General features: G+C 36.5%; 1 protein-coding gene across 1 annotated transcript in view; it reads left to right on the top strand.

Annotated features, from left to right (window-relative positions):
• TTC7B (tetratricopeptide repeat domain 7B) overlaps positions 1-16,165 on the top strand; it is a 144,651-nt gene that overhangs the window by 104,816 nt on the left and 23,670 nt on the right. The window contains exons 18-19 of the mRNA XM_055812625.1: positions 4,185-4,325; positions 9,370-9,572. Coding sequence (XP_055668600.1) covers positions 4,185-4,325; positions 9,370-9,572 — 344 coding nt within the window. The remainder of the gene's footprint in view (positions 1-4,184; positions 4,326-9,369; positions 9,573-16,165) is intronic.

Here is a 16,165-nt window from a genome sequence, read left to right as displayed (position 1 = left end):
AAGATGAGTTTCATGTAGACTCTCCTGTAATATTTATCTTAAGAAAAGCCTGAAGAGAAAGAATTGAACACATCATTGTTCACAGAAGTTGAACTGTAGGTATGACTTGGAAAGGAAAGGCTTCTGTGAGATGAGAGCTTTGTGGTTAAATTGTGTTTGTACAAGGCTGTTGGTAGGTTTTCTACTTGAGATTGAATTGAAATATTGACATAACCATGGTTGTTGCAGATACTATGTTAGTATGGTGAGTAGAAACTGTAAATGCTGGACAAATGTCATTATAGGGAGCTTCAGTGGGAGGTTATACTTTTTTGGTTTAGAAACATTTTGTTATGATTAAGACCTTCTGTCACACCTGACATTGTGCAATGTGAATGTGATTCCAGATGTTAATCAGTAAGTAATTTTAAGAGCAAATTTTAGATCCTGTGAAGATAGTCGCTGTTTTGCACTTAGCCTTTTTAGTATGAACAAGCTTCATAACAAAATGAAACAAATGAAAGTGAGAAGCCAGGATCCATTTTGGTGATATATTACTTTTCCAGACCTCATGCTTTTATATTTCAAAATACACACTCTTTGCTGCTTGTGATATTCTGAGGGATTTTTCTTGATTCTTAAGTGTCACACTATAACAGCAGGTCTAGAACTTGTCTGGGAAGAGCAAGGGTATTTGTGTGCATGAAAGATATGGTAAAATTTTAAATCAGAAAATGCTGCAACTGTATCTGGGCATCTGAAGGAGGCTACAGCTGAGTACATTGTAACACTGGAAGTGAGGATCTGTTTGTGTTTGGCTGAAGGTACTGAACACAGACCAAAGAAAGAAAAATGCAGACAAGGCTGGGAAGAGGGAGCAGAGCTTATGACAAAATCAGCAGGGAGCCACCAAATAAGTAACTGGCTACATAGGATCTGTGAGGCCTTGAGCAGGCTGTAGGATCCACTCTCTGCCCTCAGTTTCTCGCAAACCACTATGTATTTTTACCCGCTGTAGTTGAAATTACTATACATTTTAGAATTGTGATGTGACTATAAAGATCTGAATTGGGGTAGGGGGGTGTGGGGGGGGTGGAGCTGGTTTAGAACAAGGAACAAATAGTCCCGATAGTTATAATAAGAAAAGGATTGAATAAAATTTGGAGGAAGGTCAGAAAAAGCTTTTTAGTACACAGGATCTTTAAATGACTTTTAGTCCTGCAAAATAAAGGCTTACTAATTGTATTTTAACAGAAGGAGCCAGAAATGAGTCAGATGACAGCTAATTGTGGCAATACTAAAGAGGCATTTAGGGGTTTATAGGTTAGAGCTATCAGCATGAGTGTAATGTACCTGAAAGGTGCCTGATTAGGCAGTGTCAAAACCTACTGTTTAAAAAAAAAAAAAAAAAAAAAAAGAAAGAAGAAAGAAAAAAGATAATAGCTAAGATTTAGAAATGTGATAATACACATAATGATACACTGGCTGTGCTAATTAGATATGCAGAGCTGAACTAGAGGTCATCCCTCCTCCTTTTGGAAACTGTATAGCCCTGTGCTTGATGTCTCTCTTAATAGCTGCTGCAAGGAGGATTTTAAGAGAAACAAAAACCACACAAAAAAGCCCAGTTACCGATGCTCCTGTGCTGTTCCACAACATCCTTAAGTTCTCTACACTTTAAATAAGACTGAACCATGAATGATTTCAAAGGCTGGGATTTCCAAAGAGCCCTGCAGGAGATTACACTAAGTTTCTTTGTATGTTGCTTAACATTGATCTTCAAACATAAACCCCAAGAATCCACTTGTTTAGGTTGTTTAGAGACATCTTAAATTTAGTTGATTGTGTTGAATAATCTGCAGCCTGAGTTTCTAAAACAGTTACTTGGTCCACATTGAATACCAAGATTAATTTAGAATATGTTTTTCATCAGCTGTATTAATTTAGTGAAAGATAGGAGGTAACTATTTTCTAGTGGTTTGATTAAAGTAAGGACACGTGAAGACTATTGCTTTGAATATGTATGTATTTTCTTCAGAGAACAAATTGCTGCAATATGTTAAGGGATAACTTTTTCCTAAACAGGAAATATAAGCAATTTGAATAATGACACTTTGAAAAAAAATTCTGGAAATATTTTTTTTAAAGTTTTTTTCTTTTTTCTGCCACTCAGAATGAAGTCCAGGATAGGGGTTAGCTAGCATAGGAAGCTCGGTATCCACTCCATTTTAACATTAATATAGGTGGCACTGCAGCACATAAGAATTTTATCACAGTATGGTTCTTAATTTATATATAATAGATGTACAAAAAGTTTTGATAATGTATTATCATATGTACTTTAGGATTAAGTACTAGAGGCTCAAAATCTAACAGCTCACTTTCTGTATGAAAATATTTGTGACCTGGTTAGCAGCCAGAGTCCTTGTTTTAAATAGGAAATATAGGCCCTTTCTAATACTACATTGCATACTTGCTTTTCAGAAGGAAGGGATTACATTATATCCTTTGTGTCAGTGAATCACACCTTTTCTTTACAAATTCTTCTGGCGAGATGAAGAGGCTCTTTCACTGTTAGCCAGTGCTAGGTGCTACCTGTGACAGGCTGCAGTGACATGCATTTACAGAAATGGATGTTAGGCAAGAAAAGGATTGCTGGTGACTAGTGCTTGTTTACGGTACCTTTGCTGGTATTTTTCTTGGAATGTGCTCCCCATGCTTCTTGTTTAGACTTGCCTTCTGTATTTCTTCAGAAATTAAGCCTTAAAGATAGGACACACAAAAACTTAGTGAATGTTCAACTCTGCAGGCTGGAGTTTGAGTTGTTTCGTCAGCCAGTAAAGGAAAGCAAACTCTACACAGCAATCAGATCTTCACAGCAATTCCTTGTTCGTAACAACATACGAAATGCTAATTATGTCCTGTGCTGCTTTTCCCCTGTTTCTGTCAGTTAAGGGAAACATGATGCACACTTTCAGACAAACATCCTCTTCCCACTGACCCATGTGCTGGGAATTTCTTGCTTTGCTGATTTATCTCATCACACTTAAGAATGTATGTTTTATGTGGCTAATCCCTTCTTGTTAAAATTCTTAGAAAACCTGTGATAATGAGAGCAAAGGTTTCATTTATTTCTTAACTGCTAGTGATGAGGATGATCTTGTGGGGTGTAGTTCAACTTGTAGAGGGTTCGCTACTTTCTTTTGGAATACCTGCCATTGTTGACCATTACAGATATACTGATGGGCTTAGAAGGCTTCTTGTCTGATCCAGTATGGAATATTTCACTTCCATTAGTTATTAATCAGGCCTAGTCGGTCTGAGATTTTGTAATTTTAATTATAAAACAACTAGAGGTACGTTGAAGCTTAGATGGCAAGGAGTGTAGCTTAAAATAATCATGATCTTGATTTTTTCAAAAAAAAAAAAAAGCCATGACTAAATATGCTGTCAGTAATTGGCTATCCAAAGTACAGTTGCCACTACATATTCTCTAGTCATAGAAGTTTTTCTAATTCCATTAATTTGAAAAGGGTAGCATTTGCCAATGAGATTCTAATCTCACTTGTACATCCTTCATTTTACAAGAATTATGCTTTACATAGTATGCTTTGGGAATGTTCTTTATGCAAGGGACTTTTTTTGCCACGAGGCATTTTAACTTGGCCTTCTTGATTAGCTAAGGTTTACATTCAGTGCAGTTTAATTGTGTATTTGTGGTGGGGTATGTTGTGATCATCTTGTGTATTTTAGTTCTCTCTTTTTGTACTGTTATTAGTCTAAAATAGTCTTCTAATTGCACTCTATGGAAAGACGTAGCAATTACTAACATCAAAGTGCATGCAGCAACCTGAAGATTACAGCATACGATACCTTCACAAATCTTCTTTTGGATCGTACATTGCCAGAAAAGAGATGTTGAATTTAATAGAGAGTATACATAGTAGCAACCCGAAAATGTGTCAGGTATAGTTACCAATGTTCAGTGTGGGTTTTATATAGTCTTTCAGACCAGTATAAAAGCTCTCATAACAAGGAAAATTAACCTGACATTTCAAAAAACTTCTCCAAAACTTCACATATAAATTAAACCTTTTGGAGTTTGGGGTGAAACATCTCATGGAAAGGGTTATGATTAAATGTTTTATACAATGTGTATGGCCTTCATTCTTTCTGTGATGGTAAATTTTTTATCACTTCTACAGGTTCAGTCCATGCCACATCAATAGCAGCTTCCAGAGTGGAGCAAGCACTATCCGAGGTTGCTTCATCTCTGCAAAGCAGTGCCCCTAAACAAGGTCCCCTGCATCCTTGGATGACTCTGGCTCAAATATGGCTTCATGCAGGTAATGTGAAAGTAATATTCTTTCTTGTTCTTTCCCCTCCCCTTGCTAGCCTAAGGACTTGCAAAAATCTGTTGGTTTCATTCAGAATCTGTTATCACTAACAGATCAAACTTTTTCCAGTTGTGTGTGTGGCACTGAGGCAAGTCAAGAAATAAAAAGCACATTAGAGTTGCTCATGTCTAAGATCATTTATGTAAGATAAGGCAGTAGTTTTATTGTTTTACTTCATGCTTATATTCAAGAAATCAGTGCTGTGTTTCTTAGCATTTTAATTTACCTATTTTGCATTAACAGTTTCATTGTGTGGAAGTGATTACAGGGCAGTGGCTCCCAGTTATTAATTAGTGTTTTAGAGAAAAAGCACAGAAGATTGGAAAGAGCAAGCTATGATAGTGATTAATAATAGTGATCTCATTTGGGGTGGAAGGGCTCCTCGAAAGCAACACAGATTAGAACAAGACAAGGTCCACCGAGACGTAGTGCAGTCACCTGTCCTGCATTGTGCCATCATCAATTTTAAGTACTTAGAAACCTTCACAGACAGCCCTCCACAGTAACTCTTAGCATCTATAATGCTGATAATTTCTCAGCCTTCTGTGACAGCTAGTTCCACTGCTTATTTTCTGGGTTTTGATTTTTGCTGGTCATGTCTTGTTGCTGCTTATCCAACCCATGCAAGTGACTGCTGCTGTTTTTTCTACAAAGGAGTCTGGACAGTCTCTGCTGATTCCTTTTTAGTTCACAATATAGGTTTGCATACATGTTGGTGGTCTGCTGTTGCAATCTGCTGCACAGTCCACTTTCCATCCCTAAAAATACCTATCTCAGCAAGCATGGTCTTTAGGCCATATTCTTGATTACCAGCAGGAGGAAGCATGGGTGGGAAGTAGGAGAGAGTTGGGTTAGAAAATAAACTAAAGTGTTAAAGATCCAGTGGAAGGACACAACAAAGTACAAAGAGTACTCTGATTCTTTGCACATGGGGACCAATGAAAAAAAAAAATGGCAAGAGATGAAAGAGAGCTGCTGTCTGCCTTCAGAGAAGATCCTGCAACCTGAAGTCTACTTCTTCTCCGCTTTGGAATGATCCTGTTCCTGATACTTCTGCTGGTGATTTGTGCTGCATTTCAGAGTGTTTAGGTATCCTGCTGTTCAACTATTTGTCCTGCTACAGTAAATGCCCTGAGCCTTGAGAAAGGAGCATCCTGTAGGAACATTCATAATAAAGTTTTCTCTCCCAGAAGTACAATACAAAACAGATACTCTGGAAGGTGTCTTCATCAGTATATATGGGTTACTTGCATAGAATACAGTGATAAAATTACTTAACGCCTGTCTTACAGCACATGTTCTTTAAATAAAAGTGAAGATTTACCACTGGGAAATCACTTCCTTTTTGAGACTCATGCCATGTTTAACTGTTTGACTCCCTGTATGGTTGTGCAGTGTTTTACTACTTAGTGTGGGCGGTGTGTGTGTGCGAATCTTTAACAAACTTTAAATCTTAAAATACAAAAATTCAGAATTACTCTTCCCTGTAAGATTATAGAGACATGGAAAAGTTACATAAATATGTTCTAATACATGCAAAACTTAGTGGAATGTATTTACCCAAACTAATACATATGATGTGAAAAGGAGAAAATGCTTGTTCTTCTGGATATAGTGTCATTCCAGCTGTCATTAGTGCAAATGAGCATGGCATTCGGTTCAAAGAAGTTGTTGCACACAGTAACTGGCCTGTAATTTTTCATCTTAGGTTTATTAATGGACTGTTTCAGCCTTTCATTTCTGGGCATACAGTGTAGAGATGGAGTATCAGGCTAGGGCCTGAAATAAAGTAACTTTTGCAATTAGTACATTCTCCAGTGCCTCACTATTAAAAACTAGACCTGTCCCTAAATGATCAATTGCTGTGATCATCCTCTGAGAAATGCATCAAGGCTGAACTCAGTATTGCTATGCAGTTTGATTGGAAAATATATTGGTTTCTCAATAAAATGCCAGAAGGCATTCTTGGTGTTCTCTAGGTGGAGTCACTGAGAAGAGCACAGCAGACTTGTCACCTGGTTTCTCTTCACACTGCTGCTCCCCTCTGAGGTTTTACTACAAAGTCTGCTGGCACTTGCCAGTTTTCGGCAACTGATGTATTTGAATTTGCTGTGTAGGTTTTTAACATTTTCATTCAGTTTGAAGTCATTATCTCAGAACAAACAGCTCTTCTTCAGTTTCAGAAATGTCTTTAATGAGCTTTCATGCTTAACAACTAGCCACAAGCCCAACTTTCTATTTATTCTTTCATAGCTTTTCAAAAAGCGCATTGTATGTTCTGTTGGGGTGGTGGAACTTCTGGTAGAGAAAAAGAGAAGTTATTTTTAAAATAAATATAATAGCTTTAAACATAAAGGAATTATTTTGTTTAGGTTTAATACTTTTAGGAAGGTCTGATACTAGCTGTCAAGTTTCCGTGCTGCAGTTAGTAAGCAGCACAGCAAGATTTAGTATCTCTTACAGTAATGTAAGACTGATTTATAAGCAGTTTTGCAGCCTCTGTTGGCTAGTGTTAAAAGCCATTGCTATCGTACTTGTTTCCCCTCAAGGAATACAGAATTTCAACTGCAGTCTGTTAAATTAGGCAAAGTCTGCTTATTTTTCAGTCTATTATTGTTGTAGCAGATAATAATTTTTAGTCTCTGCATATCGATTGCTAATAATTACAGCTTTTACTTAGTACCTTTTACAGTCTGTGTAAATTATATTTTTACTAACTGTCTTTTCAACAAGCAGCTTGGGAGTGTTTATTTGAAACTATATTTCAAGTCTGATGGTGCTGGAGAAGAGACAATAAAACCAGGAGAGCTCAAATAGTTTGCATTTTAAAAATGTAGTGTATTTTCTAGTTGCTAAAATCTTGTTTCTCATGTAGTACTATTGACCATGTGGCTTTTAGAAAAACGCTCAAGAATGAAGTACCCACAGCAATACCAAAATATTTTAGGGTTTAAAAAAACCCCAACTCCCATTACTATTCATATTTTTTGCTGTATGTCCAGCTCTCAAATTATGGCTACAACTTGCTCTTCAGATTCTGCCAACAGTTAGTAAAAGTAAAATCCTAGAAAAATGTAATTTCTCCCAGATTTAGATTTTTATTTCCAAATTGTATGCCTTCAGTATCTTGCACGATTGCTATTCTTTAGTTATAGAGTACCATCTCTGACTAGATGAGATGGTTTTAGGGAAAAAAGAAGTGTTGCTGGATCTACAGTTTCATGTGTTAGTTCTTTTTGTGGATGAGACATGTTTCCATAAAAATGCATTTCATTAGTTTCTAAAAATATACTGCATTAATCCATACATCCACATGGACAGACTATTTATGTTAGGTAGAATGTGTTCTGTGAAACACTTTAGTCAACTGAGGAGCAAAATAATGCTCTTCTGGTAAAAAAAAATATGTTCTCCCATCAATAGGATTAGGTCTCAGAGGAAGAAAATAATTCATTCCAGCAACCCTACAAAAAATAGTTAAAAACATAGAAAATGAGTAGGACCTTTAAACTGTGTTTGCTCACCAACTGCTACTGCAAGTCCAGGTTTTGTTAGTCACTGTTATGAAGTGATGTTGATGAAAATAAGTATGGATGTTCATAGCAGGTGTCACCTGGAATATACACTCTGCTGTAACGAAGCTGACTAGTTAGGGATACTGTTAAGTCTGTCTGATGCAATTATCTCGGAAGAAAGCTGCTTTAAAGACATTCAAGCATCAGTCTCATTCAGAGTTTTATGCATAATCCCAGATCCACTACTGTAGTGTGAGATCCTGATCTGACAGCCTGTAAACCAAGAGGGGTGGCCTGTACTGTACAGTGAGAAGCACGTTTTGAACTAGATCATTTTGCTCTTTTGATGGAGCATTTTGATTTAAACCTTAAACCTTAATCTATAAGGCTTTTGTACAGAATGATACAATAGAATGCATTTATATGATTATTTTGAGGCTCAGTTTTTCTAGCGTCTATACCAACATTAAAAAAAATGGATAACTCAACCCAGAATCTTTAATATTTTTTTCTCGCATTTAGTATCTCTTTATTTCCCCCTTCTCCCACTCATTCAGCAAGAGATTAAGATAATCCAGCAGGGTACTGAAATAGCAGTCTTGAAGAGTGTTCTAAGAGCTATTGAAGGCAAATATTTCTTCTGTTGTTAATTGTTAATCACTTACTGAATGAACCCTTTTTTTCCTGTATAGTCAATGTGATTTAGACAAGTGTGTGTCAGGCTACTCAAGTGCTTTCATCAGAAGTGATTTATGTTAAATTAAATATAGCTTCTTTATTATTTTTTTTAAAGCTACAGAGTTACATGTTCTTAGCTTCTAGAGGATATCTTGGATAAAATACTTGGAAATATGAACAGATTTTGTTAAATCAGAATGCTGATTAAGGATTTCACATATTCTTCTAATTTAACCAGGAAACTTTACACCAAATAACATATTTCTTTTAAAGTGCTCTGAAGTATGAAAGTTACCGCTTTCATACCAGACTTGCCATTTAGTGATCAGTAGCTGGAACAATTACTACTGCTTCCTTAATGGGTGAAATGTAAAATTCAGAAAACCCTGTAATTAGTTGTGTTCACTTACCTACTGTAAGGTTCTCTGTGTGCTGGTTTGTGTTGGGTCTTCTTTTCTGAAATAGTACTGGAATACTGGCATGCTCTTATCTTAAAAATAAAACAAAGATGAAAGAAACCCAGACTTCAATTAAAAGTAACAAACTGTAAAGAGTTATCTGGTGTTTAAAACAGCTATTTAGAGGTTCAAAGTCCTGTTACATTTAGAAAAGCAACTTTCCTAAAAGAATAATTAGCTTAAAATAATTTATGTAATAATTTCTCTTGAGATGCAAAACTTTTTGAGGAAAATAGTCTTTGTTTAGAATTAAGCTATTTACAAATACAGCACACGTAACAACATCTAGTCATGGTACAATGAAGTAACAGTCATTTATTGGTCCTCACATTTCTTCCACAGCTGAAGTCTACATAGGAATTGGGAAGCCTGCTGAGGCCACGGCGTGCACCCAGGAGGCAGCTAACCTCTTTCCGATGTCGCACTATGTTCTCTACATGAGAGGTCAGGTGGCTGAACTTCGTGGAAATATCGATGAAGCCAAACGCTGGTATGAAGAGGCCTTATCTATTAGTCCTACCCATGTGAAAAGCATGCAGAGGCTGGTAAGTCTTGAGTCCACACTCGTAAGAACTGTTGTCTCAACTGATAATATTATGTTATGGAATCTTAACTTGGTATGGGTAACCCACAGTTTTGGATCTATATTCTTATTAGCAAAATAGCTTTGGAAACCGTCTTTTCTGGGTTTTTATTCTCTCTTCTGTGTGTATTGGGACATAAAAAAGATCTGCAGGCAACAAGACTATTTTGGTCCTGTTAACAGAGACTACAGAAAAGCAAGTCATTCTCATCTGCCTAATGCTCAGTGCTGTTGGGAAATAAAGGTGGCTTATGGTAAGAGAAGAGTTGGATACTGTAGTCTACTGCTACCTAATGCCAAATTAAAAGTTTAATTCTACATGTTGGTTGATTACCTTCATGCTATGTGATTTCTTGGATTTTTGAAAAGTAGGGAATCAGTCTTGACCTCAAAGGAATGTGTAACTTCAAGTACAAAGATGCCGTCCCCAGCATAAATACCTAAGTTTGCTTATATACTTCATATATACATACATACATGTATTCCGTGCTTACTATGTTTGGAAAACTACTTTCTTTTTTTAATCTAGTTTTCCTCCAGATAGAGGAGAGCAGAACAGCTGTAATCAGCTTCTTACCCAATCTTTTTTTTTTTTTTTTCCCAGAAGTAGAAGCTGTTTTCTGCCTAGGTGCTTATGAATTATTCAGAGAAATTTCTTGTGCATCCCTGAGGGGAACATATGAGACAAAGGATCAGATAGGAAGGCAGCACAGGGAAAGTTTTTTGTTCCACCTTTTCAGCATTTCAAGATATTTGAGCCTGCTGACAAATGCCAAAAGCTTCCTTTTTCTGAGGAAGCAGACAGTCAACCTAAAGCAGTGCAGCTCAGTGAAATTGAAAGTTTATGTCTTTCTGGGTATCTTTTCGCCCCTCTGAATCAACCTTTGAATAAATAGTTTGTAAACACGCAATGCTTTTTAGAATGACTGAGAAATTAGCTGCCTTAAGAGGCATGTGACATGAGAATTATTGTGCTTCCGATCTGGGTTCCCTTTTTATGAGCTTTTCAGCATGAGTGCAAGCTGGAGGGTAACTATTCATTTAATCAGATTGGCCAGTCCTTTATAAGGATTCTTATAATTTAAAATTTTGTTTTTAAAAGCCTACCTTTTTTTGTACTAAGATGTGTTGAATAGATGCTGAGACATTTATGCTGCTTAAATACAGATATTAAGGATGTATGCCATAAAAATACTTGCCTATGTAATTCCATGTGAGAAAAAAGCACAAGATTCTGTGTCCTTCTTGTCTTTTGACTGTTGCAAAAAGTATCTTGAGGAGGAAGTTTGCAGTGTTTACTCTTGCCTGTGTGTATAGGTGAGTATCTGTATATCTCAACACTTTGTTTATGTATATTTAACAATTTATTATAAAGAGATACGATCTCAGTGGCAGCGGAATTATAGCAACAGCACTGTGGAGGTACCAGCCTCTATAACAACAGCTGAAACATTAACTTGTAGTATTTGCAGTCACAATTCTAAGTTCACGATCAGTTTATGAACCACAGTTATGTGAAAAAAATACCTTCTTTTCTGTGATTAATTTGTTATTTTAAAATTATTTGATATTTTTTTTAGCAATGCTTAGAAAGCAGTATAAAATGGTACTCTTTCAACATAACAGTTACCTTAGAGCTTAGATTTATTTCATAAGCCTTGATGAGTTTCTTTTATGGGCAAATACAAAGTATAGCTCATAGTAAGTTTATGTATAAAATGCAACAAAAAGGAAATAAGATCTGAGGATGGCACAGGTTCTAGCATGTAGCATAAACAGCCCTGCCTGTCAGAGTAAAAGTACTTGAAATGGTTGAAGCTGAAATAATTTTCTAGGATTGTTTTTCTTTTAATTAAAATTTTAGAATGAGTGACATCTGACACTCAAAAAAAATTCCTGATGCTGGTGGCTTAGAAATCTGGATCTTTGATTTGAGATATTATTTGCAGTTGTCCAGAGAAGAACAAAAACTAAATAAAATGTTCAGATTTGTATGAACAAGAATTGCTTATTGGCAGTAATTATTATTATTCTTTTATAATCCATCCATGATACATCACTCTGGTAAGAAGGAAAAAAAAAATTAAACTCTGAAGCTTTCATATCTTTCAATATGTCTTTTTGGCCATACCTCTCTTTAAGTACTTATTCCTGAATCTACTGTTTCTACACAGAAAAAAACTTATTAATCTAAATTACTGAAGAAATGTGTGAAGAAAAACTAGGAAGTGTAGTCTTGTGGCTTGAGAACTGATGTGCTTTCTCCTGTGAGTTGCAGCATGTCCTGTGCTTTGGAGTTTCTGGGCAGACTCTTGCATTTGTCTCAAGTGCAGACTCCATATCCTGTTAATGTGACCATGAAGACATGGTCTTTGCAGTAGTCTAATGTATTGTCTGGGTGTAGTTACCTTTTATTGGCTAGTATGATCTGTTAAAAGACTGTATTTGTCGAAAATTGCAATTTTCTAAAGGAACAAGTTATTATTAATAATGCTGCTGTCTGTAAGGTCTTCACTGATTTATTCCTGTTTTAAAGATGTACTAAAATGAAAAACAGGAGGAAATGGTGTGAAAATGGGAGCAGTTCAGAGGGGTGGAAGAGATGTGTTTATCAACAAAATGATAATGATAAATGGGAGCGTTTGGGGGAAGAGGTTAACTCTTGCTGTATTTGCCTTAGTAATGAAATGCCTAAGACAGCATGACATCAAATGGTGGTGGCTTGATTCACAAATAAATGATAGTTGGCTTAGCTGTATTCTTTTTAATTAAACTTCTTGGGAAATGGAACTGATCGGGTTATACTGTTACATTACCTAAGATACGAGATATTCTAACCGGAGACTTGGCTGCAGGGGGCAGTGTGTTGGTGTTCATGCTCCCGGCTACCAGTCCCTGCTGAAACGCTGGGGTTTTTATTAATTAAATCAGCTGAACAACTAAACTAGTTCTTTCAAAGAGAAATGCTGTTAAAATTCTCTTTAGTTCCTTGTGCAACTAAACTATTCCTCATACAGTTAATGCTTAAATCCATACATTCATTCACTGTATTCAGTTAAGCAATTCTCATTTTAAGATCTGCCTTGTTCCCAGGTGCTATTTGGTACCGTTTGTCACTAAAAGAAATTTTCTCCAAGCCCGGGGTTATACTGGCTTGCTATTTGGCTGGCTCTGACTGCTCACAACTTGTCAAGAGCAAAGCAGTAGCCTGTCAGCATCAATGAAGTGTACTTCACAGGGTGCAGCAGCAATGCTTTTGAACAAATGCAGGGTCCTTTCTGGTTTTTAACGGTTGTACAGTGCACTCAGGGAAAACAACACAAAGTTGTGTTCTAAAGGTTTGAAATACTTCAGTTTGTGTTCTGTGTTTCAAATCGCTTTTTATAACACCCAATGAAATCTAAAATTTTCTTCAGTTACTGAACTGAAAAATGATTTGCACTTCAAATGAATGTCATATATACTGGATTGTCACCTGCCTGATTTTGGCCAGAACAGATTTATTTGAACAACTTTCTCCATTCTCCCTACCCTTTATCATCACCTCCAGATTTCTGCATTACTGCTGCCTTCCTGCTTTTGTCATTGTTTTCCTCCCCTGTGAAAAAAGAATAAACAGTCCTTTATCTCCTGCAGTCAGAGTGCTGTTGTGGAAAGTAGCCCTTACTGCTGATGTCTGGAAAGTCCTGAAACAGGCCATCATTCAGTAACGCCTGAAATGGCAAGGAGTATTTCAACCTAGTGTCCAGGAAACAAATCTGTGTATTCTCTCTCAGGCTGAAAATTTCTGATCTGAATGTAGCTTTGACATGAAGTAGTTTTTCCAGCATCTGTATATCATTATAATCCTAGAAGACTAGTATTAAGTAATTTATCATAGTACTTGCCAGTTAATCCTATTAGTAGTTTAGCTTCTAAGAGTAGAAAACTCAAACAGAAGGGGAGAAATTACTTATCCAAAATTACTCATGTAGAAGTTAGTTTTCAAAAAGCATTATCTTAAAGAATTACATTCCACACACCACACTGTTAGATATCTGTTAGTTTCCTATTGTTATGCAGAACTAAGTCAGATTTTTTAAGGCTTAGATTAACTATATGCGCTTTACTTCTCAGTTACAAATATATTGTTATTTATTTCCAACTATATTGACTTCTCACATTTTATTTCAGCCCAAGGACACTTTGCCAGAAAGAAGCCTGGCAGTAGTATTGGTAGCGTGTGCTTAAGAGCCTGTCAAGGATGAGCTGACCGAAAGAAAGGAAAAGCAGAGAAGACTTTAGGAATGTCAGTTCAGGCCCTGTGTGAAGGAGTCAGGGGATTTAAAGAAGAGAAAGACCAAAGACAGTCACCCAAACTAACTTTTTTCCTGCAGTGAGGCGGTATTCTCTAGTATTTATTCTTCCTTTCATAACAAAGACCTCATCTGGGGAACATTCACTAACTCCAGGCTCATCCTAAGCATAGTATACTGGTTCTTGTGGGTGGTTTGTATGTAACTGTCTACTGTAGAGCTAAATGCCAAATCTCAGTGCTCATTTGACTCACTCTCTGAGTCCACCCCTACGTACACAGTGGTTGAAGAAGAACGGAGAAATAACGGAAATTGGTTTTGTTAGATTTGTTTGTAAAATATTTGCCCTTCAGAAACTTCAAGGCTATTTCATAGAAACTAGAGAAAGCAAAACATATGTCCAGCCAAAATCTCACCACTTTTTAGAGAAAGCACTTTACTGTGATTTGACTGCTGTCACATATTTTTCAAGTGGTTGTGTTCTCTACTCTTAGAAAACAATGCCAGTTCTACTTGCATGTTAAACTGGAGCATTCAGTTCAAGCGTCTCAAGGACCATTTCAATACAATTTAAATTCTTCACATGCCATGTGGCCTTGAAAATATTATTTCCCATTTTAGCCTTACAAGAGAAAACCATCGGTGCTTAGTGCAATAAAAAGTACATAACACCAACTTGCATAGTCATTAGCTTTTGAAATACAATAGAATGTGAATCAAGGTGAATAATCAAGAAAGTTTGTTTTTTCCCCACTTGTTTCAAAGTTACCGCCGACTGTTTTTGAGCTCAAGAACAGCTGTTAAGCATTTCATACGGATTCACATCTTAAAGATTACCATTGGAGGAAGATCAGTAAAATTTCTTAATTCCTGGATGCTTTAGCTGAGTTTTACCGTGCTCTTTTAAAGCAGACCTGGTTTTGTTTAGTATTTGACAACAAAAATTGCTACAAATTTGAGTTTTAACTAGAATTTAATTGCTCTTTTGGAAACAGAAAGTGACTATGGGAATTTACTGCACTGATTTTGTTTATAACATGAAACGGTGAGCTCCCATTTACCCAGGCAGGACTGTCTATGCTGATGCTCTGAAAGTGGTATCTTGGGGCTGATGAAACATAGGGCCTACTTCATAAAAGACTTTCTCTTCACATACCCTGTATTTACTCCAAATGGCTTAAAGCAGCTGTAGCAGGAGCCGATCTCTCAACAAGAAATACCTCCACTCTTGGATACTTTTCACCACCTGAGAGTGAGCTCTACAAGGACTCTTCAACAGGTTTCAGCTTGTCTGGGCTGTCCTCAGCCGACAGCCATTATGAAAGGGATACTGCAGCTGGGCTTAAATTAGTTGTTTGGTTTAGACAATCTGTGAATATCTGAAGATGATAAGGTAGTCTGTGTGTAGCATACACTGTTCTTGCACTGGACAGAACTGGAGTAATGATGGAGAATCTAAGCTATTGGGGTGTAGTATTTATTGGGAGTGTAGTAGCAATGGTTAAGGCAGCTTTCTGCAACTTTTCTTAAGTGTTTTTTACATAGATTTTTTTTAAATTAACTTCCCTGAAATTTCTATTTGAAAGAGAGTTTCTCTCTGAATTGAAAAGTGGGGGTTTTCTTTCTTTCTTTTCTTTCTTTTTTTTTTTTTTCACAGAGGGATTTTTTGCCTGGTATGCTCAGCTTTAACTTTCTGGTTTCGTCTGTTTTTGTGTTATCTGTGTAATAGATTTTTCCACAGTTTATCAATTCAGGCTCAGCTTGCCAAAAACCATTTTATCACTTCTATTTGTTCCCATTTTTAAAAATGGAAAATGAATTAGTGATAGATGCTGGCAGAAGGAAAGGATGCTTTGGCTACGGTTACTCCTCTTTATTTGGCAGGTCACAAGTCATTCCAGTGTTTTTATTGTATTGTGTGGAACTGATAAAATTCCACCCATCAGATAATTCATCACAATTTGCTGTTGCAGCAGATCAGTCTATAGTGTGCAGTATTACTCCAAAGTTACTTTTCTTTGCTTAGAAGATTTTAAGAATCTTTGTTTTCAATATTCAAAATACAAGTAGCATTCATTTCAAGCTTTTGTTCATGTTTTATAGCATTAAGTCTTTGAACTGGGTCCTGTTACCAAAACTGAGCTATTACCAATTCATTTCACATAGAGCAAGTATGGGTTAATTATCATAATTGGGTAGGTAGCAACCAAGTGTCACTTCATGTTCAGGGAATAAAATCCATAGATCACAACGGCCTAGC

This window comes from Falco peregrinus, chromosome 1 (genome assembly GCF_023634155.1).
Source record: "Falco peregrinus isolate bFalPer1 chromosome 1, bFalPer1.pri, whole genome shotgun sequence".
In the NCBI taxonomy this organism is placed as follows: Eukaryota; Metazoa; Chordata; class Aves; order Falconiformes; family Falconidae; genus Falco; species Falco peregrinus.
This window is presented reverse-complemented; position numbering and strand designations above follow the sequence as displayed.